Source organism: Pinus tabuliformis, chromosome J, assembly GCF_031772625.1.
Source record: "Pinus tabuliformis cultivar Carrire ecotype Pingquan chromosome J, CPIR1, whole genome shotgun sequence".
Taxonomy (NCBI): Eukaryota; Viridiplantae; Streptophyta; class Pinopsida; order Pinales; family Pinaceae; genus Pinus; species Pinus tabuliformis.
Genome location: NC_142295.1, coordinates 486963647 through 486987253, shown reverse-complemented (window position 1 = coordinate 486987253; position 23607 = coordinate 486963647). Strand labels below are relative to the sequence as shown.

At 39.2% G+C, this 23607-nt stretch overlaps 1 protein-coding gene across 7 annotated transcripts in view; it reads left to right on the top strand.

Moving 5' to 3' along the window:
• Positions 1 to 23607, top strand: part of LOC149227915 (putative RNA-binding protein C660.15) — a 215063-nt gene that overhangs the window by 121753 nt on the left and 69703 nt on the right. For 5 of the 7 annotated variants that reach the window (XR_016247826.1, XM_089377980.1, XM_089377978.1 and 2 more), the window contains exons 6-10: positions 18215 to 18613; positions 18724 to 18828; positions 19104 to 19158; positions 19275 to 19393; positions 19509 to 19613. Coding sequence is in view for 6 of the 7 variants with exons in the window: in XM_089377980.1 (XP_089234106.1) it covers positions 18215 to 18613; positions 18724 to 18828; positions 19104 to 19158; positions 19275 to 19393; positions 19509 to 19613 (783 nt within the window). In the remaining variant the exon portion in view is untranslated. The remainder of the gene's footprint in view (positions 1 to 18214; positions 18614 to 18723; positions 18829 to 19103; positions 19159 to 19274; positions 19394 to 19508; positions 19614 to 23607) is intronic. The other 2 variants (XM_089377981.1, XM_089377983.1) reach the window with 2 other exon arrangements.

The window sequence follows — 23607 nt, the reverse complement described above, 5'->3', positions numbered from 1 at the left end:
TTGATGAGTGTTCTTGAGTTGCCCTATCCTTGATGTGTCACTTTACCTCTGATACCATGTTGAAGAATCTAGGGCAAATAAGTGTAGTGTGATTCTTCGTTACTCGATAACAATTTGTGGAGTCTTTTTACTTTTTCTTGTTAGCTTAATCTTCTTCTTCCTGTTATTAATGCATGTGTGTGTATTTCATCAAACTACTACCAAAACATAAGAACAAGAACACAAGAAGCTGGCTCTCTGCCAGGGCCTAAACCTCTCCTCTTGAGAGGAAAACCCTTTTGTGAATTTCTTTTATTGAAGCTTATATTGATCAATGCCAAACCCTAGACCCTTGATAAGAAGATCCTCCAAGCACAAGTCAAGTCCTTTCAAGATTACTTCCTCTTGCAACACTTTGTCCTTCTCCTTCCAACACTTTGTCTTCCTCCCTTCGGCACTTCTTCCGACAACTGTAGAGACCTTAGATTGTATGCTCTAGGATGAACCTTGACCTTTTCTTCCTTTGCTTGAGATGGAGCCTTCCTAACTTGAGAAGATGACCTTGTTGCCTCCCAACCGAGCCTTCTTCTCTTTCACAAAGATTGCAGACTTAGAGCAGTAGTAATGCAACCCTAGTTCTTCGCACGTGTGACTGTAGTATGCTTCAGATCAGCCCTATTTACTTTGCTATTCTTCCTTGCTTCTTCGCTTGAGTGGGAGGTCCTTTAGGCCTATGATCTTAGCCCAAATAATGAAATTTGTTTGACTGTGATAGAGGGCTGCTATGACAGCAGAGAGACCCTCTCCTTCATTGCACGTGTGACTGTATTTTAGCCCTAGAACAGATTTCCAATGCTTCGGTATTTCTTTTTCCTTCTTCGCTATACTTGGAGACCTCTTTCCTTGACTTTCCCGTACCCTTTACTCATCCTCTTTCTCGCTGATTTCAGAGATGATATAATCTTTCTTTGAGGAGGTCGAATGGCTCCTTATATAGGAGTCTGTCTCCTTCTTTTAGGCCAACTAGAGGCCGGCTTGCTTGATTTAATTCAGATTGCTTCTTTTGATGGTGCCATTGCTTGGAGGAGGCTTTTGACTTTGCTTGCAGAGATCTCTAGTCATTTGCTTGCTTTTACAGAGATACAATCGTAGACTTGAAACTGCGCTTTAACCTGGCTCTGATTACGTGTTGATTTTCTAGCACAACTAGAAACTTTTTCTTCAATAAATAAGGAATTTCTATGATTAGTGAGCATTAGTTACATACACATTATCTAAAATCATGAAGCTATTATACAAAAGAAAATCAACCATAATCACATGAAAAGAGCAGTAAAGAAATAACCAAGAAACCACGAGACAAGTGTTGGAGAATACAATAGGGCAGCTATTAATTCAATTTCTCCTTAACCTTAATAATTGCTTGTGAACTTTATTTATCTTCTTGTGTTTCTTTATTAGATCTTCTTCATCAAACAATTATCAAGTGCAAAAACAATAAAGACAATGGACACAGAAATTAGGCTCCAAGCCAGGGCAAAACCCCTCCAAGGGGAAAACCTAGAAAATCTCCTCTTCTTATAGAATTTGCTTCAAATGAGAAAACCAAGACCCAAACCTCAAGACCAAAGCCTCCTCTAGCACCAAGTCAACCCTCCAAGAAGCCCTTCCAATTAGGTCAAAGTCCAACCAAGTCAACAAGAGTCAAACCCTTCTAGAACTGCACCAAACTCAGAATTTTGGCCCCCAGCTTCAATATTTCGGACCTGCAGTAGGTCTGCAACTTCGGTCCCTACAACAACTCAGAATCTTCGCATGTGTGAGAGAAAACTAGGGCAAACCTTGACCAAAAACTCGATTTTCCTTCTTTCTTCAACTTCTTTTCTCCTTGCCTTTCTTGACTTTCTTCTTGAATTTCGCACCTCAGATCGAACTTCTTGATTGCAGATCGAATTGGTTTCCAAATGAGGTCGAGCAACTTCTATTTATACTCATTTGTGGAGGTTGAATAGCCCTCTTTGGGCCGACTTATCTATGGCAGGGCTGACTTTTGCGAGGAGGCTTATTTTGACTGTCTTGACTCTTAATAATTTTTTTACATGGTACATCTTGCCCAAATCGGTCTTATATACATGACATTGACTCTTGACTCATGACAATAAATCTTATGACACAACAAACCCTAGAAGCATGAAGAACATGCTTTACCTAGAAGACCAATCAAAAGAAGCATGAAACCCATGCTTTAAAATAATAATTTTTCTTTCTTCTTTTACTTGTTACATAAGATATACATATTGACATGAGTACAGTGGTAATTGTGAAGACTGAGGTAATTGTACACCTTGGTACACGATTATTCTCAAACTGAAGAGTTCTCATAAGAAGAGTCGGATTGGTAATCCGTCTTTAAGCATCAACATCATGACCAACATTGTCAACATATTAAGGCCTTATCCTGACAAGCTATTTCTTATACCAGAGCATAATGCTGGGAGGCTTTATGTGAGATACCACACTACCTCTACAAGACACATACCCCATTCGGATGTTCATTAGGTATGTCCTTTCAGGACTATTCTTATCTTGGATTCTCAATCCTCAAAGAATATCGGTCTTCTACGACCACTCTTGTTTTGGATGCCTATCCAATCCTCAAAGAGTGTCAGTCCATTTCCTATCTTGGATTTTTCTATTCTCAAGGATGTTGAAGTTTCTAAGTTTACTTAGTTTAGAAACCCTTCATGTACTTTTTCTGATTTTTTCCTACCTACTTGTTATTTTTCTTTAACAAGTTATTTACAAAGTAAATACTGAAAATAAACACCAGTGCATGCTCAACATATTACAGATCAGCAACTAAAAGAAACAAGAACAAACACACCACATGACACCGTTATTTTTGGACCAATGTCCTCGAAAAAACACAATGCAGGAAAACCAGTGTAGCTATCTAAGGGTTTTCTTATTAAGAACTATTAGAGTACACTCTGGGTGCCGAAACTGGCCTACCCAACAGAGAATTTCTTTAGTAGCTATACCTCATAGTTTGAGAGAAATCTCCTGGCTGAAACCCCGGAAAGTCCTTCCGGTAGCTCCTTAGCACAAAACTGCTCTACAACCCCAGCGTCTAGCCAATCTAGACAGCGTTAGCCCCTCCCTGTCTCACGCTGGCCCTACGTCAACTTTTCTTGGCTTGCGTCAGCCCTAGGAGGCACTGCGTCAGCTTTCTAGGCCTTTGCGTCAGACACGCTAGCCTCTCTGGTGCTCTGCGCAGCACTTGGCTGCGTCTGCGTGGGCTTGCGCAAGCCCTTGCTGGCTCTGCATCACTCTCCTTGGCTGCTGCACTACTCTCCCGGCACAATCTCTGCCTTCTTTGTTTCTCTGTACTCAATGCCTCTCAGTTGCTCTCCCGATCACTGACTCTATCTCTCTTAGAAAATCCTGCTCTAGAGAATATAATCACTGATCACTTTGGTGTAATCTCCAAGTGACCCTCAAGCCTCCTTTTATACTTTTCTTGTTGACATCTCAACGGTCGAGATTAAGTCCCTAATCAATGGCTAAGATTAGATTTGGCTTGATCCATGTCTTTTGGACCACTCTAACACAGATTCATATTAATACACATTAATATTTTAAACTTAGGGACTCCATTAAAAATATTAATTATTTTAATATCTCCTGATCTGTTTAGAATCTACCCAAACCCTTTCTGGGTATTGGAGATCTCATGTGCCCCAACCTTTCCACCAAATTTCGTGGCTAGAGCACATCCGATGCTACCCCAAATCAACACTCCTTCTGAGCGAGAACTGTGCTCTAGCAATACTCCTCACTGAGTATTACTCTGATCATCCGGCATCAGTACCTGTGATGATGTTAGGCCTTCCTGCCCAACATCCTCTGCACTGCTGCCTCCTGTACTGCTGCCCATGGTTTTGCCACTGCACTCTTGCATTTGTACGACAGCTCCCTTTGCATCCGTGCTGCTGCTGGTCCTTTCTCCCAGCGCTGCATCTGCATTGCACCTTCTCTCATAAAGCTACATCGTGTTGCCCACTGCTGCACTGCAACTCAGTTACTGATAAGTAAGTAACCGATCTCCCAACTGACCTCCCTATTGGGCTAGAAACACCCACTGATGCTGAAGCTCCTTCTGCCGCTGACAAGTGCTCCCTATCTTTGACCTCTGCGTTGCTGCAACAACTCCTTGCAGCTCGCACCGTTGCACACCTGTCTGGGCCTTCCTGCACTGGTGCAACACTCCTGTGCCTTTCGCACTGCTCTCGCTCTCTCTGCTTTTGTGTTAATCTTCCAATATTGTCTCTGCCTCTCTGTCTCGTACTCACTGCCCCTCGCTGCTAATCACTGATTCAACTTTGCTTAGTAACCTCGCTCTAGCAAAATGAATCACTGATCACTCTAGTGTGTTCTCCGACTGACCCAAAAGCCTCTTCTTATACTTTTCTCGTTGGTCCATCAACGACCGAGATTAAATCTCTAATCAACGGCTAAGATTAGATTTGGCTTGATCTATGACTTTTGGAACCTTCTAACCCAGTTTTATATTAATACCCATTAATACTCCATTAAAAATATTAATTATTCTAATATCTTCCAAACTGGGTACAATCTATCCAAACCATTTCTGGGTCTTGGAGATCTCATGTACTTTAGCCTCTCGACCAATTTTCATGGCTAGAGCACATCCGATGCTACCCCAAATCAACACTCCCTCTTAGTGAGGACTGTGCTCTAGTAATACTCCTTACTGAACATTACCCTGATCATTCGGCATTAGTCCCTGTGTTGATGCTAGGCCTCCCTGCCCAACATCCTCTGCACTGCTGCATCTTGTACTGCTGCCCATGGCCCTGCCATTGCCACTGCTACATCCGTACGACAACTCCCTCTGCATTCGTGCCACTGTTGGTCCATCCTCCCAGCACTGCATCCCCTCTCATCATGCTGCATCGTGCTACTGCACTGCAACTCTGTTACTGAGAAGTAAGTAACTGATCCACCCAACTTCTGACATCCCTGTCAGGCTAGAAACACTCCCGATGTTGAAGCTCCCTCTGTCGCTAACAAGTGACTCCTCTACTGACCTCTGCACTGCTGCAACAACTCCCTACATCTCGCACCGCTGCACACCTCTCTATGCCATCTTGCACTGGTGCAACACTCCCGTGCCTCTCGCACTGTTGCAGCCTGCTAGCCTCGCGTTGCGCGGGGACTCCTGCACTGTAGCACTCTCTGCCACTTCATCCACATCTATCTCTACCGACATTCACCAGTCCTGCTACTCCTCTTCAGGGCTTCTGTAGCAAGGTATAATCCAAGAGGTTGGGTACCTCAAGGATCCTGCCCCTCATCACCTCTAGTCCTCCTAGCTACAACTCGATGTCTCTCCACTTCTTCTCAAGTGGCACATGAGCACTCATGGCACAATCATCATCCTCCTCAACTTCTTTCTCCACCTTCGCTGGCGCTGCCTTCGATTTAGAAGCCTCGTCATTACTCTTCTTCCTCGAACATTGGTTTGCAAAATGACCCAGTTCCCCACAATGGAAGCACTTGACATTGGAGAGGTCTTTCTTCTTCCTCTTCTCCTACTTTCCTACAGATGCTAGAGCTGAATCCTCTTCTTCCTCCTTCTTGATCCTGACCGCTTTGTCGTTACTGCCTGCCTTGGTTAGTCATCTGATCTCTTCTTGATGAAGAGCCGCCCACAGTTCTTCCCAATCTGATCTCTTCTTGACAAAGAGCAGCCAGAAGTTTTAAAATGTTGAATCAACTGCTCAAGAAACCCTGAAATATTTCTCAAACAAAATGCACCTGTAACCTGCAAGAAAAAAGAAAAAACCCTAATATATCCATAAAACAAAAATGAAACCTTAGATCAACTAAGTAGTTTACAGCTTTTGACTCTTGAACAGCCAGATTTAGCAATAACAGCAGTAACATTATCAGAATTTAATTTTAATGTAAAACGCTTTAGAAAACCCTGCATGCATTTATAAAAAATATTTCGAATGATAGGCCCGGGATCAAGAACTCGCTGGGCTCTTTCAGAAAACACAACTCGGGAGTTGGCTGGTTCAGCCGAGAACTTCCTCTAACGCCCGGTAATCTGAAAAAAAAAGGATTTCCTGCACAGCTTAAAATCAACCATTAACATAGAAGGAGAAAACAATAGTGAAACCCCGATCAAATGGAGATACCTGCCACTATATTTCAGAATCTAAACTACCATTCAAACCCCAAAGATCAGACAAGTGCCTAGATCAATCTTCAATAAGCTATCATTAATGGCTGAAAATAAAATTATGCAGAACAAATAGAACAATCTTACAGCATTTTCAGAAGAGTAACACCAACAAGATTTTTAACCCCAAAGTCTTCTTTATTGCACAAAAAATGACTACAAGAGAGCTTTCTTTAGCACCAGACTCTCAGATCCAAATCTGATCTCAAATGACCCCTAGCACCCTATTTAAAGGAGAAATCCCCAACAGCTAGTTCGAGTGATCCATGTCAAACTAATCTCGACCGTCGATGAGGATCAAGACATCTTTTAATCTCATCCGTCGAAATTTTTTAATGCATTAAAAATTGAAATTTTGCATTTATTTACTCAAAAATATTATTATTTTATTATTTTTAGGTTTTTACTTTATTTTATTATTTTTATCTAAATTTTTATATATTTTTTTTAATTTATTTTATAAATTTTATTTTTATTTTTTATTTTTTTTTAATTTATTTTTTGTTATTTTTTTATTTTTATTTTTATTTTTTTTTCAATTTTTAATTTATTTTTAAATGGATCCTCGAACTTAGCTTTTGGAGAAATCACCTAGGACCTAGGACTTAGGACTTATGAGGGGATTAAAACATTTTCTAACCCTCAAGACACTTTACATCATGACTTTCACAATTTTACATCTCAAGGGGGAGAACCCATTTGACATAGACCCTCATAAACCACCCAGTTCTGTGACACAACTATAATCTAGCAGATTAACACACTAGGATTCTCCTAAGATTCTAATGACAAAATCCATTCCGGCTTTGGGGTTAGGCTGAAGGAAAACTCTGCCGATCATGGATCGGTGAGACGAAAAACCTTCCGGAACGTAGATTATCACTTAGAAAATTAGGTCCACCTAGGCAATTTACATACATGACTCATATCTGCTAAGATTATTTACAATTTATACATGCAGACTGGGTTTACAACATAAATTGATCAAGCTGTCGATGATTGTCGAATGGCACAGACATGTCGATCAAGCGCTACCCTTTTTGCAAAGAAAGGGGGTGTACTGCTACGGGTAGTTGACCGGTAGTGGTCAACATCTGGCTCTACTTGGGGACACGTTGCTGCACTGTAGGAATGTGAGAATCCAGAATCTGCATCCACGCAACACACAACAGAAATAAGTAGCGTCCATCCAAAAGTCATCATATAACATTTAAGCACATGAAAGATATAAGCTCTTCATTTATTAACTATCTGGAAAAGTAAATCTAATCCTAAAACAGAAATGAAATGCTGAAATGACAAGGAATAGGGTTAGAAATACAATACAAAGGATGCCCCATGGCATCAGATGTGTTCAATGTAGTGTATACTGAGCATTTGCCTGCTTTCAGGCAAATCTGTCGGCTGCTTGTCGGATGTGCCATGTCCAATTCTGCATATGGTAGGACTTTTTCCTATCCGAAAATCAAGCTGCTCGCGGCCGTCTGATGCATCAAATCTTCTTTTCGTTTTCTTTCTCTTGTGTCTTTTCTTCCTGGCAGGCTGCATCACTGATGACATGGAACTTTCTGCTTCAAAGTTATCAGATGAAGTATGTAAGATATGCGTGACATGTCTTTCTTTATCCTGCATCTGATCTTTATCATTTTTAATTCTATCTGGATCACCTTCAATTAACCACCTTTCAATCGAACCAATGACCTCCTCATAGTAAGATGGAGCTTGTTGCAGCGGATGAGAAGGCTCTTGATCTATTGATTCTTCCTGGTTTCCTTCATCTTCCGATTGCTGTTGAAATTTCTGAAACTGTATTATAATGGCGTCTATCTGACTAGAGTGTTCAGCCCTTATAGCACTGATTTCTCTGGCATGATCTTCTTCCATGGTCATCAAGCAATGCTGTATAGAGTTTATTTCTTTCTTATGATTTGCTTGCATGGTCGTCATATTTTCCTCTAAGCCTGACATCTTGCTTTGCATAAAACTAATTTTTGTGTCATGATTAATCTTCATGGCTTCAATTTCGTTACTATGTTGATTTTGCATGATCTCCATCTCCCTATTACGCTTTTCCAGGTGAGTGCATAAAGTTCTCACATCATTGGCGTAATTAGTTTGATTTATTTCCATATTTCTTACTAGCAGCAATAGATCTTGTATAATTTGCTTATGATCTTCCTTTTCATTGTCAACACTACTATGATCTGCAATGGTACAAGTGGATGGCACATTCTGATATGAAGAATTGTCTTGGACAGCTGGACCTTTTACAAGATTACTTTCATTTTGTTGCACAATTTTAGGGGCACAAGGCGAGCTATCTGGATCACCATATCTATCTTTAAAAGCATCGACAATGTCTTGCAAAGAAATGAAGGAATCTTCAGGACAACTATTAAACCAGTTCAAAGCATCACCCTTTAAAGAATGGACAAATAGACGCATCTTGACATCTTCATGATTATATTGAGGAAGTCTACAATATATGATCATTACACAAGTAAACTTGTTTAAATGCTGTCTAACAGCGACTGAATCACCACCTGAGAAATTAAATAATTTAGAAATGGCCTCTTTTGGAAAATCATGGAGATTATCAGTAAAATGACATGGTTTAAATGAATAATCCATGATGAATAATAAGGGATCAAATGGATGATAGAAAGAGATTTCTGCTCAGGAAAATTAAGAGATGAAAGAAGTGGAGTTGCCACTTGAACAATGAATCTAATTCTAAGATCCAAAAAGCAACCAACAAGTAGATATGAGGGAGGCTTCTTGTCTGGGAAAAATAAGAAAATGGAGTCGCCACCCAAACAAGAAACAAATCGAAGAGAAGTTGCTGATATGACGAAAGATAAGGTGATGAAAGAGATCCAAATGATGCCCAAAAATGTTGAATCTGCCAGCTCAAACGCGAGATGAGAAAGAATGATGAGAATGATGAAAAATGAGAAGATGAATGTCGTTGAAACGCCAGGAACAGAAAAACTCTGTCCCCGGCAACAACGCCAAAAAATGTTGGCGTTGCCGGGCCAGATGAAAAGATAAGAAATGAGAAGGATGATTGTCGTTGAAACGCCGAGAATAAAATGTCCCCAGCAACGGCGCCAAAAAATGTTGTCGCACAGATTGACACGACAACGCTCAGACCGGGGGTTGTCACTCTGATCCCCGATCTCTCCGTTTAAGCCTGTCTCCCGCGGCTAAGGGGGGTAGACCCTGTAGAGAAATGGACAACCAACTGCGAAACAGTTGGGTTGGGAGACACGAAGCACTTAGCTGATTTTATTAATTTAATGGACCAGTGCCTTATGGGTTTGATGTTTAAACGATTGCTTACTAGATATTGCAGATATGTAAACCATGTACGACAATCATTTATCATCCAATAACTTGAACAATGCAAGATATTCAGTAAAATCACAAAGTTCTTATAATGATTAAAGCTCAATAACGATATCCAGTAATTAAAAATTTTGAAAAGATAAATGCTTTAAACAACCACGCAATTATGAATCATTAACCAGATATCATATTCATGCAGCTAAATCTTCAAGATGATCATTCATGTGCAGACTCGCATAAAATGATAAATATCGAAAATTTGAATCTCAGCAGGAGAAAATAGAACGTGATAAGTTCCCGAGACAAAAAAACTGAATCTGGCAAAAATTTTCTACAATATATATATATATATATATATATTAAATAAAATGAAACTTTAAATCTAAAAATGAATTAAACTAAAAAAAGAAATCTTTTTTTTTTTTAATTTTCTATTTTATATTTTTTTATGATTTTTAATTAATAAAATCTAACTATTTAGCCAAATTAATAAAATCAAACTAAACTAAATCAAAGATTAAATTTCTAAACCTAAACAAAACTTTTTAAAATCCTAAATTAAAGTCTATTCTAATATCAAAACCTAAAACATACATATATACATGAATATATAACTTAAATCAAAGAAAATAATAAAAATGAAAATTTAATACGAATCAAAAAAAAAATCTAAAGTGCATCGAATTTCTTTTTAAATTTTTATAAAGGGAAAACGAATCATTGAAAGTGATCTACGCTATTCAAATAAAAGAAAACTAAAATAAAAAGAAAACTGAAACCACGTTAAAATTTACTGATCACGTTGAAAACAGAAAAGAGATGTTTTCGTAATGGCATGAATGGAACGATTTCGACTTACTTTTTTCGGGATATTACCTGGCGTTCACGTGAATTTTAACTGCGCTAAAAGGGTTCAGTCGATGTTTCTCTCACCTGATGCCCCCACGCAAAATGTCCAACGCACATTCACAAGAAACTCTTTTACGCTGGACACAGTGACATGCTTGGCCTGCGTAGGTAAAATAAACGCGTTCCTTTTTGTCTGCGGAGTACTTCGACGGCGAACAGAGAGGAATGCAGTTGGAGAGGGACGTAGCTGCAACGATGGCAGGAGAGATGTATTTGCGGGTCAGCAGAGGAGTCAACTTTATGCAAGGAGGGCAGCGCGTTAAGAAAAAAAAGTAATGACGTCTGCGGAATGCTGGACGACAGACAGAGAGAAAAATCTGAGCGTTTGCAAGTTCCCTTGATGGCAAATGCAGCCCCCAACAACGATGTAAAACCACGATAACTTTCTGCGTTGATCAGATCTTCGATATTTGACGGCAGGAGTTTTCCCTTTTTGATGACAGAAGGAAGGTTTTGTAATGTATGAATGCAGGGACGATAAAAACTCAATGCAGCGCGCAGGGATTATGGCGGCCACTGTAAAATGACACTTCGACGGTGTTGGCAGCCAGAAGTTTTAAAATTTTGAATCAACTGCTCAAGAAACCCTGAAATGTTTCTCAAACAAAATGCACCTGTAACCTGCAAGAAAAAAGAAAAAACCCTAATATATGCATAAAACAAAAATGAAACCCTAGATCAACTAAGTAGTTTACAGCTTTTGACTCTTGAACAGCCAGATTTAGCAATAACAACAGTAACATTATCAGAATTTAATTTTAATGTAAAACGCTTCAGAAAACCCTGCATGCATTTATAAAAAATATTTCGAATGATAGGCCCGGGATCAAGAACTGGCTGGGCTCTTTCAAAAAACACAACCCGGGAGTTGGCTGGTTCCGCCGAGAACTTCCCCTAACGCCCGGTAATCTGAAAAAAAAAGGATTTCCTGCACTGCTTAAAATCAACCATTAACATAGAAGGATAAAACAATAGTGAAACCCCGATCAAATGGAGATACCTGCCACTATATTTCAGAATCTAAACTACCATTCAAACCCCAAAGATCAGACAAGTGCCTAGATCAATCTTCATTAAGCTATCATTAATGGTTGAAAATAAAATTATGCAGAACAAATAGAACAATCTTACAGCGTTTTCAGAAGAGTAACACGAGCAAGATTTTTAACCCCAAAGTCTTCTTTATTGCACAAAAAATGACTACAAGAGAGCTTTCTTTAGCACCAGACTCTCAGATCCAAATCTGATCTCAAATGATTCCTAGCACCCTATTTAAAGGAGAAATCCTCAACAGCTAGTTCGAGTGATCCATGTCAAACTAATCTCGACCGTCGATGAGGATCAAGACATCTCTTAATCTCATCCGTTGAAATTTTTTAATGCATTAAAAATTGAAATTCTGCATTTATTTACTCAAAAATATTATTATTTTATTATTTTTAGGTTTTTACTTTATTTTATTATTTTTATCTAAATTTATATATATATATATATATATATATTTTTTTTAATTTATTTTATAAATTTTATTATTATTTTTTATTTTTTAGTTATTTTTTTAATTTTTTTTTTTAATTTATTTTTAAATGGATCCTCGAACTTAGCCTTTGGAGAAATCACCTAGGACCTAGGACTTAGGACTTATGAGGGGATTAAAACATTTTCTAACCCTCAAGACACTTTACATCATGACTTTCACAATTTTACATCTCAAGGGGGAGAACCCATTTGACATAGACCCTCATAAACCACCCAGTTTTGCGACGCAACTATAATCTAGCAGATTAACACACTAGGATTCTCCTAAGATTCCAATGACAAAATCCATTCCGGCTTTGGGGTTAGGCTAAAGGAAAACTCTGCCGATCATGGATCGGTGAGACGAAAAACCTTCCTGAACGTAGATTATCACTTAGAAAATTAGGTCCACCTAGGCAATTTACATACATGACTCATATCTGCTAAGATTATTTACAATTTATACATGCAGACTGGGTTTACAACATAAATTGATCAAGCTGTCGATGACTGTCGAATGGCACGGACATGTCGATCAAGCGCTACCCTTTTTACAAAGAAAGGGGGTGTACTGCTACGGGTAGTTGACCGGTAGTTGTCAACAGGTCCACCAACGGTCGAGATTAAATCTTTAATCAACGACTAATATTAGATTTGGCTTGATCCATGAGTTTTGGAACCTTCTAACCCAGTTTTATATTAATACCCATTAATATTTTATTTTTTCTAAGTTTAGATTTAGGAACTCCATTAAAAATATTAATTATTTTAATATCTTCCAAACCGGGTATAATCTGTCCAAACCATTTCTGCGTCTTGGAGATCTCATGTGCTTTAACCTCTCTACCAATTTTCATGGCTAGAGCACATTGGATGCTACCCCAAATCAACACAGAATATGTGGCAACAACTGAAGCAACGAAGGAAATTGTGTGGCTCAGGAAAATGTTGGAAGATTTGTAGGAAAAACAAGTGCATTCAACTCCTCTTTTGATTGACAACACTTCTGCAATAAAGTTGGCCAAGAACCCAAAGTTCCATGATCGAACCAAGCGAATCAATACAAAATACCATCTGATTCAACATCATGTTGAGGCCAAAATAATCCACCTACAACATTGTTCCAGAAATGAGCAGATTGCAAACATCTTCACGAAAGCGCTTGGAAAGGAAAAGTTTGAAAGATTTAGAATGATGCTTGGACTCACCAACATCCCTTCATATTAAGGGGGTGGGGGGGAATGTTGACACCTAATCTTTGCGATTAGGTAAATCCATGTAAATATTGTAAATAGCAAAATAAAGGGAATTGGAAGACGAAGAGACATTGGGAGATGAAACCCAATAGTCTCCCTCTCCATGCATATATCCATGTTCTGTCTTAATGTAAGAAAACAATCACATTCGTGGAGTTACTCCTGGGCTGACAGTTTGGGAATTGAACTCTCTCTCCTAAGGAAATATTTATGGGTTTTGCCCTGGTCATTGACCTAAATTTTGGTGTCTCTTGTCTCATTGTTTACTATGATCTCTATTGCTCTATTGAAGAAGTTAATGGTTGAAAATTTTCATGTATAATTGCTTAATGATTGGAATGCTCTAAAGAATTCTAATTGTATCATTGGAAGTAGTTATTAGTTTGAAAAATTGTACTAGTCTTGATTGCACTAGAAAATCAACACATGGAGCTACGTCAAGGTTTTGAGATACATGAGAAGAAGTCTCATGATTAAAGAAGACATTGTACAATTTCAAGTAGACACAATGGGCTTGGTATTTTTGGGTTAATGGATCAAGGATGATTCTATATGATTTGTCTTGACGGAAGCAGAAGGACTCATGTGTCAGAGGGAGCAGTTGTGGTAGAAAGAATTGCTTCCATAATAGAGGGAGTAGTTAGAAAGCCCTTTTTTAGCTTCAGAAGGAGTTGATCTCTGAGTTAGAGATAATGGAATATCATTGACATTTTCAGACTAGATAGTTGATATGCTAGAAGACAACAGTGGCAGAGAGAGAATCCATAATTACCACAGTAGGATATGTTTCAGCGTGAGAGGGAGCACCCAGTCAAGGTGACAAGAAAGAATGTGTGATGATGGACCCAGTGAAAGGAATTTGATTTGTTCTATGAGCCAAGGCATGTTGCTCAACATGGGTTGGAGTACCAACATGGTATAGTTGGTTATGATTTGAGATTTGTCTCAAACAATAAAGTACAATTGGATATTCAGATTGGGCAGAGAGTGCTGAAGATAGAATGAGTTCATCAAGATATAGCTTTAATTTGGTCTTCGTTATAATTTCTTAGATGAGCATGAAGCAATCATCCATCACACTCAGTGTTGAGGAAGCCGAGTATATTGCAGTTGGATTGGCAAGCTGGGAAGTAGTTTGTTTTCAGAGGCTACTTGCAGGTTTGTCTTGATCAAGTGCAGGTGACGGCCATGATAACAGTTCAAAGCACATGAAGCCGTGTGGCTTCAGTGGTATTCTACAATCAAGCAGATTGATGAGAATACCTCTGTTTGTATATTTCGCAAACAAGCTTGGAATTGTTGAGAATACCTCTCTCATTGAGAGGGAGTGTTGGTGAGATAACATCGTGGACTGACATTTTCCTTGTGTCATATATGACAAAAATTAGGGAGAATGGTCCTGCAGAGGACAGTCATTCTTCTTGCGTCAAGTGTATTGACCAGAATTAGGCAGAATGGTCCTAGAGGTCCAGAATTACTCAGATGGAGTGTGTCCTTTCAGCATCAAAATCATTTAGCATCATGCCCGGAATTTCTCAGGTAGAGTGTGGCCTTTCAACATCAATATCATTTAACATCAAGCCTAGACTTAGATAGAGTGTGGCCTTTGGGGATTCACCATGTGTTAGGTACCGACGAGAATGATGCTGAACCAAGACTAGTCGTTATACCATATCCAATGAGATGGAGAAATACTAGCTAGGGTGGCAAGAGATCGACTGAAACTAGTGTGAGGTTTTCACTTGAAATGATCAAGACTGAAACTCACTTGAGTTTCTCTTCAATAGCAATGAGAAATTATGAGAATAGAATGATTAGCAAATGAGCTCCACCCTCCTTTTATAACTTTTCATTGAGTTTTCTCCAATTTTCTAGAACTCCTTTTAATATTATTTTTATTGATGAAGTCACTTTTTCTTGTAAGTGACTTTGTGCCTCTTTCTAAATAAAATATTTTTTTCCGCTTTTAATTGACCATAATTTACTCCTTTTTATTTAATAATATAAAATAATATCAAGATTTGGGTAAATATCTTTGGGTCTTCCAGATAATTTTCCTTTTCGCTAGCCTAAGGAGACAATTAGGCAAGTGTTAGTGATATTTCCATGCTCACAAAATCGGGGACATTACAAACCTACACCTCAATAAATATCAACTGTCACAAAAGAGATAATTCAGAAGCCAACTGTTAGAAAAAATATATTTACTGATCTTATTTTTATAATGAATATCCCAATAAAAGCCAATAGAGTCCCAAGAACAGGGATTCAGAAAGAAAAACAAGAAAAACCAAAGACTAACTAATGCCTGACAACCTTTGTGAGAATGATGAACAATCTTTTTATTTAGGAATAAATTGTATTATTAATTTATTCCTAGGTGGCATTCCAATCTTTAGCAAAGACATAAAATAATGCAAACCTAATCTAAAACGCAAATTAAAATTAATAAAAGTATCCAAACTATATCCCATATTTATTATTATCATATCTGACTTCCTACAAAATTAAGCTCTGTTACGCGGGAACCGCTCCCTAGAGGTGGGAAACCCATTCCAGTGGTTCCCGCGCTCTCGGAAGCTTTGGAACTGTATGGGAACGTTCCCTTTTCTGTGGGAGCTGCAATGGGAGCTTGGAAAAGTTCCGGGAGCTTTGAAGACTGTTTTTTTTGGAGTTCCCGCGTTCCCTGGGGTTGGGGAATACAAAGCATGTAGACAAATATGTTGAACTACCCACAAAACATGAGGCTTTGTTGAAACCTTTGCAGGAAGAAAGGCCAAAGACATCCTTAACACCGATATCCTTAATTGAGAAACTGGAGCAATCTCTTGATGGGTTAAGGAAGCGTGTGACACCTCAATGTAAAAGCGATATTTGGGATGTCACGCTGATGAGTATTTATTTTTTTGTTTATGTATATTTATCGCAGAAGATTGTGTGCATATTGTATGTGGCAGTCAATGCTTAACCATTAGAGTCGCTTTACTTTTTCTCATAAGAATAACTAGAGAAACATAAGTAAAATTGTTCCTTTGTATTTTTAAGGCAAATTGTTTCAAATACTGGTCATGTGTCTGAGAACTGATAATGAACTTGACATTTTAATATTTTATATATATAAAAGGGAGAGACTCAAGAAGAGAGACACCCAGAGAATATATTTATATATAAGAGAGATTATATATTTAAATTGATTTTAATATTTGAATATTTTGGTTTAATATTAATTTTGATTATTATATAATTATATTCTTTTATTTTTAATTTTTTTATTATATAATATTACCGTTCCCGATTAGCCGTTTCTTGTAAATTTTGGGGAAACCTCTACCCGCTCCCGACACCTGTACCCAAGTTCCCAACGTTCCCACATTCCAGAAACTCATGCAACATAGAAATTAAGTTGAATACCTGTAACACATCATACTGGAGAAGTATATGAGTCAACCCCAACAAAATTAAAGTAAATACAGAAAAGAGCATGTTATGGAACAAGAATACCATAGAAATTCCCAGCATAAATCCATCAGGTATAATTTTTTTATTATGAATTCCATGATAGTCCACTAGAAAATTAGAGAGGGAGAAATAAAACCTATAAAGAATCAACCTTCACAGGAGAATTTGGCTTCATTCAAAGTGGTGTATGTCCCAAAGGGGAAAGAGATACTATGGCCCAAACTAGGAGAACAAATGCAAGAATAGAGTTGCATTATGCATCTTTGATGCACAAAAAGACAGCCTACACTCAGAGAAAAGAAAGGACAGTTATGCCAGAATTACTGCACTGACTTAGGTACAGAAGTGTGATACAGGAGGATTTTTGATTGGAATGACCTTGATGTGCTGTACAGATAAATACTTGTGATGACATAGATGAGAATACTGGGTTAGCCTGAGACGGAATTACTTGAACACTCAAAAACTAGAACTCTAGACCTCAAGAGTCATATCACATTATATCGTCACGACTTCTTTTCAGATATTTTCTGCATCATTCCTTATTACTCTATTCCCGGAGACATCCCAAAATTGCCAAGATTTACAACCCATAACCTTAAATGGCCATAACTTTTTGATCTAAAATTGAAATTATCTCATAATACCATGATTTTAGAGTCAATGTACTGGGAGATGCATACATTTTACCCTAGCATCTCTACAAAAAGATGCGATATTTTAACACCTTTATCTTTAAAACCTGTTTCTTATCAGACCTGTAATACAAAAGAAAGGAGCTGCCTTAGTACTGAAACTATTACTGAGGTTTTCTTTCATCTTTATAAATAAAATAAAAAATTGTAAGAAAAAGGATTATTTGGTTACTATATATATATATATCATCATCATCATCATCATCATCATGAGCCTTAGTTCTGGCCTTCAAATTGATGGAGCAAATCAGTTGTGCTATCAGTTGGTTTTATTCTTCACATCCACTCCCTCATTCAACTTTAAGAGTCTACTAATTGCCTGATTGAAGTTTTTGGAGTCTGGCAATTCTTAGCTAAGAATTTTAGGCTTAAACTGTCACCATGGCATAGTACGTGAAAGATTCTGCCAACACATCAGACAACATTCAAATCCAAATCTCTAAGCTATGATTTCAAGGAGATATTGTAAAATTGACCTCAGATAATTATTCCAGTTATCAACCTAGATGGTGAGAACCTAATCATGTTATTCTTAACCCATTTAAGGCACAGGCATGCCAGTGATGAGATTTGCATTCTCTGTTTTATATGTTTGGAATATGCTTCAGAAAAAATGCTTCAGATTTTGATATTTTTGCGGCCATAGAGTATAGACAATTTGGAAAATGGGCATTTGTGATAATACTAGCCTTGTTATTGTGTGGTTGAGTTATAGCTTCTCATTTTTCTTTATTTTATTATTATTTTTGGATGTATAATAACAGTGTGATGCCCCACAGGAGGAGACTGGGAAGGTTTGGGAAACCACCTTTCCTGGAGCCAGTGGGGTTTTTAACAGTTACGTAAACACAGCACAGTATGGAACTTTTGATATGTCAGCTTTTAGAGGTTATGACTTCCCAGGATCTGTGGCTATAGGAAATACATATGAAGGTAACTATGGAAGAACCAACCTGTGGCCAGCAGGTCCACCTGCATCACAAATTCGAGGGCCTTCACCAGGATTATCGGTTATTGATTCTTCAGCCATGAAATATGGCTCAACTGATTCTAATTTTGCTCCTTCCAGAGTGGGGAGAAAAATATTTGTAGGGCGTATCCCAGTTGAAGCGACAGCTGAAGACTTGCAATTATATTTCGGACAATTTGGTCAGGTTTTGGATGTGTATCTTCCGAAGGTCAAAATACAGAGGAACTCCTTTGTTCTGTTAGAAAATTTTATTTTGTCTATTTCATTTCATTCTTTTTTCCTTCTGAATGAATGAGTTACTGTTTGTTAAATTTATAGGATGCAAAGAAAATATCCCATAGAGGTTTTGGTTTTGTGACTTTTGCGGAAGAGTCTATTGCTGAACATGTATCTCAAAGGAGACACGAGATCCTTGGGCATTTGGTATAGTTTTGTTTACCTGCTTCAGTCTTCATAGTATAACTTTAAAATGTAACATGCACTTTCCATTTTATCCTCTAAACAAAGCATCAGGAAACACAGATAAGAGCTCTTTTATTTGCTACTGTGTGTTGGGGGTCTTATAGATCTGTAGCAATACGTGATTCTTGATTGATTGAGATCTATTGATATATGCTATCTTTGAGTTGGATGGTTTCCTTAATAACAATAAAAGGTTGGTGTGAATTAAAATATTATTCTTGCCTGATATCCTGCAGATTGCAGTTGATCATGCTTCACCATTGGATGAGACACCAGGACTAGGAGTCTGTGGTAGTTTTCAGCCATCTTTAATGTTTGTACTTCATCTTTAAGTGGTGTTGGAGGGCCTCCCCCATGGCCATCTTATACTATGATTGACAACTATGGTAAATCTCCTCTATATGCAGCTCCTTATGGATTGGGGAAAAAGATTTTCATTGGTCGCATTCCACTTGAAGCAACAACTGAAGACTTGAGACTGTATTTTAGCCAGTATGGGCACATTTTAGATGTATACATTCCAAAGGTTTGTGCAATTTAGAGTTCTAAGTCTTGTTGTCAATGATCTATTTTTCCCTCAGCAGTTGAGGTGCTTTTCCTTCCAGTAAATATATCTGTTGGTTTATTTGTATGATATGCAGGATGCAAAGAAAATATCCCATAGAGGATTTGGCTTTGTCACCTTTGCAGAAGAATCTACAGCTGAGCACGTTGCTCAAAAGACACATGAGATTCTTGGGCATCGGGTAAACTAAGTGCCTTTTATATGAGAGTTTATAAGTGCCTTTTATATGTTAGTTACATTTTCGTTTTCTTTTGCATCAGGAGTTTTGTACATGTAATTTGGTCTGCTTGATTTGGCCTTCAAGAAACTAGTTCTTAATTTCTTTCCAAGTACTTTAGTAATTTGCACTGTAATATTCCCTCTAGTTAAATTTTGCCAAGGCTGTCTCACAATTTTGCAATTTTGGGTGTTGAACAAATTTTGTGCACAAAAATTAAGAAAATTGGGTAAGAGTCAATTAATTTAATTTTGTGTGAAAGAGGAGGCTCCAAACATTAGACAAAGGGAAAATCAATTGCATAGTGGACTGTGGGGACCATCCCAAGAAGAAATTTGCACTCCTTGAGGGAAGTCGAATTGGAGGGAAGGAGAGAGGAAGGGAAGTCAAATTGTGGAGCCCACAAGGAGAGAAGGGAAACAACAATTATAAATAGGAGAAGAGGCCTCCATTTTGGAACTTTTGTCATTTTACACATCAGAACCATAGTTTGCTTGTGCTACTCAGCGAAGTCAACTCGTGCTGCTTAGCACAAGAAATTTCCGGGCGGGAATCTCACCTCTACCTTCAGTGGACTTCGAGTGCCACTCTATGAGAGCATCTATCTCATATTTGCAGAGCTGTTCCGGAGACATTGCAGGAGTAATCAGCCAATTCAGGGAGCAGACTGGGCGCAGAAGGGAACTTGCACTCTTTGGGGAAACCAGCTCCAAAGCATATCTAGTTCCGGGAATTATAGAACAATTTCCCTTGATTATTTGATGGTGATTTGTGAACAATTGCAGGTCTAATCCATGGGGAAATTCCAGAATGATTTCTGAGGCTTTTTGGGCTAGCGCAGGGCTTTTTCCGGGTTTGTGTAGGGAATCAAGGGCAAGGAGGAATTGAGGTGAGGAAGAGCTGGAGGAATAAGGGAGATTGAGGAGGAAATTTGCAGGAGAAGTTGTAGGGGTTTGGAGGGGAATTTCAGTAGTATAAAACAACTCATTCTCAGCAGTGCGTACATGAGGGCTCATTGGGCAATTCACACTTTTTGTTGGTTTCCCGGAGAGTTGGATTGGAGAAAAACCCTTTTTGGTTTTTATTGATATGAGGGAGGAAGTCCTACAACAGAAGTTTCAAAATTTTGTGACCATTCTGGAGGTCTGAAATCCCATCTTTCATCCAACAGCAAGTTGCAACAACAGTAAATTCTGGGTCAACACAGGTCATGGTTGGGAGCTTAAGCAGCACTTGGGCATCATGATTTCCACCTGGGTATGGATTTGCTTGCTGTAGTAAGCCCAGGTTTATCTACCCATGTCTTTTGTACTCCATTTCCATGAGATTAATAAAATGGCTCAACATTTGGTGCAGTTTCTGGTGTAGCTAATCATTTTGCTTGTGTGTGTTAATTTTTTGGTTGCATGTTCATTGTTGCCTCTGTTATCACTTAATATTTCCTCTAGGAATATTACAGTGGTATCAGAGTTATGATCTGGCCAACTGTCAGAGACTTTTCTTATGACCCCAGGAGATAAGGAGAATATAACGTATCAGAGGTACATGTACAAGAGTAAAGAGAGGCAATTGGAAATTACCCCAGATTCAGAGGTCCCTGAGGAGGAGACAGTCGAGATGACAGGCAAAGATGACACCACTATGCAGGGCATCCTAAGGGCGTTGAATGAGATTGTGAGGGGGTAGAAGGAGGTGACGGATGAAATGAGACAGCAGTGCATCCGAGATAGCCATAGGGAGTTCATGGGAGGAGAGAGCTCAGCTGCATCCCACCACACTGAGAACACTAACAATCCTAGCCACCCTCTCACTTATAATGGACCACCTAGATCTACCGTGGCAACATTCTTGACTACAGAGATTGGAGAGCAACCAGAGGCCGATGAGATGCCTATGGGGGACTATTTTCGTGAGTGGCAATCAATGGGGGAAGAGTTTCGAGTGGCTTTGACCTTTAAGGGCTACTGCCAACTCAAGCACAACAATAAGGGCAAGGGAACCAGTAGCTCCTCTTCGTAGAGATTAGATTTACAATGCTCAGTTGGGAGGTTTTACCTTCCCACTTTTGATGGCTCTTCCAAATGCACCACTAGAGCTTGGGTTGAAAAACTCAATACTTATTTCCATCTTAAATAGATAGGCGGAAGCCATTAAAATGGCTACTCTACACTTGGAGGGGAAAGCCCATGATTGGTGGTTCCATGGGCTATCCATATTGTGACATGCCAGTGTGACCTCTTATGAGGATTTTACTAGAGGGTGGTAGAGCGCTTTGATAGGAGAGACCCTGAGGTGCAATTCAGAGAGCTGACTCAACTCAAGTAGATGGGGCACCTGAAGCATTACATCTCAGAGTTCTTGATGGTATTCGTGATGATACTAGGTTTGTCAGAGGCTAGGAGGGCTTTCCTATTTGTGGAGGGCCTAGTTGAGCCTTTGCATGGGTTAGTAAGGTCAAACAAACCTACTTTGCTTCAAGATGCAGTGAGCAGGACTCGAGATTTGGAGGATGCAATTCCCAAGGCTAGGGCACCGGTACCTACTAGACCTTCTTTTTCAGCAGAGGGGTAGAGTTACCAGGCCCCCGCCATAGAGGGAGATGTCAAGGCGTGGGCAGTTGGATGATGAGACTATGAGAGACCTTAGGTGGAGGAAGTTGTGCTTCACGTGCCAGGAGCCATGGGCGTTGGGGCATAGATGCACCAAAGTCAAGGCCCACTATATAGAGGTTTTCTCAGATGTTGAGCCAAAGGATGATGTTGAGCAAGAGGCGGATGGAGGTGACGGTGAGCACCAGGCTATTGAAGGAGGAGGCCCTTTCCTGCCCACAGGAGGAGTTATTGCTTCGCTTCGAGGAGTGTTGAAGTACTTGACATTGAGGATCAGAGACACAGTTTTGTTGATGCCCAGATGGTGGAGCAGAGAGGGATACACACAGAGACCTTTGAGAGGTTCTCAGTTTTAGTACTATGGGACAGGACCATGTAGTGCACCAAATATGTCCCTAGTATGACGTGATGATGGGGAACTGCTCTACGACTAATCATTTCTTTGTAGTTGATGTTCCCGACACCAATGTAGTGATGGGTGTTCAATGGCTTTATTCTCTTGGGCGTGTCACCACATATTGGAAGAGGTTGGAGATGGAGTTCACTGGACCAGAAGGGAAGTTGGTTGTATTAAGGGGCATGCATTTGTACCCACAATATATAGTGTTAGCACATCGGATGGAAGTCGATCTACGACATGGGGATATAGAGTGGATTATGGAGCTCAGGATCTTAAATGTAGGGACTCAGCAACGACCACCTCACCCCGACATTCAGGCAATACTGGAAAGGTATCCAACAGTCTTTGGGGATATTCCAACAGGCCATCAACTAGACAAGGGATTCGAGCACACGATTGAGTTAGAGGGTGTGAATGTAGTTATCACTACACCATACCTACCTCAAGGCTTACAGGGATGAGATAGAGCAAGCCATATGGAAGTTGTCAGCATTAGGACATATCAGGCCCATTTCTAGTCCTTCTGCTTCATCCGTGGTGTTGGTGAAGAAAAACGATAGGACCCTCCGTATGTGTATTGATTATAGAGCTTTGAACAAAAGGACCCTGAAGAATAGATATCCTATCCCACGCATTGACGAGTTGATGGATGAGCTCACGGGGGCAAAGTACTTCACCAAGATAGATCTGCGTTTGGGGTACCATCAGATTTGGGTGAGAGAGCAGGATATCCCGAAGACGACATTTAGGTGTCACTATGGACACTTCGAGTTTTTGGTGATGTCCTTTGGGCTAACCAACGCTCTAGCTACCTTTCAGTCTTGCTTGAACCACGTGTTTCACACGCAACTACACAGATATGTGTTGGTCTTCTTTGACGACATCTTGATTTATAGCAGGACTTGGGAGGAGCACTTGCAACATGTAGAGGAGGTGTTGCACATTCTAG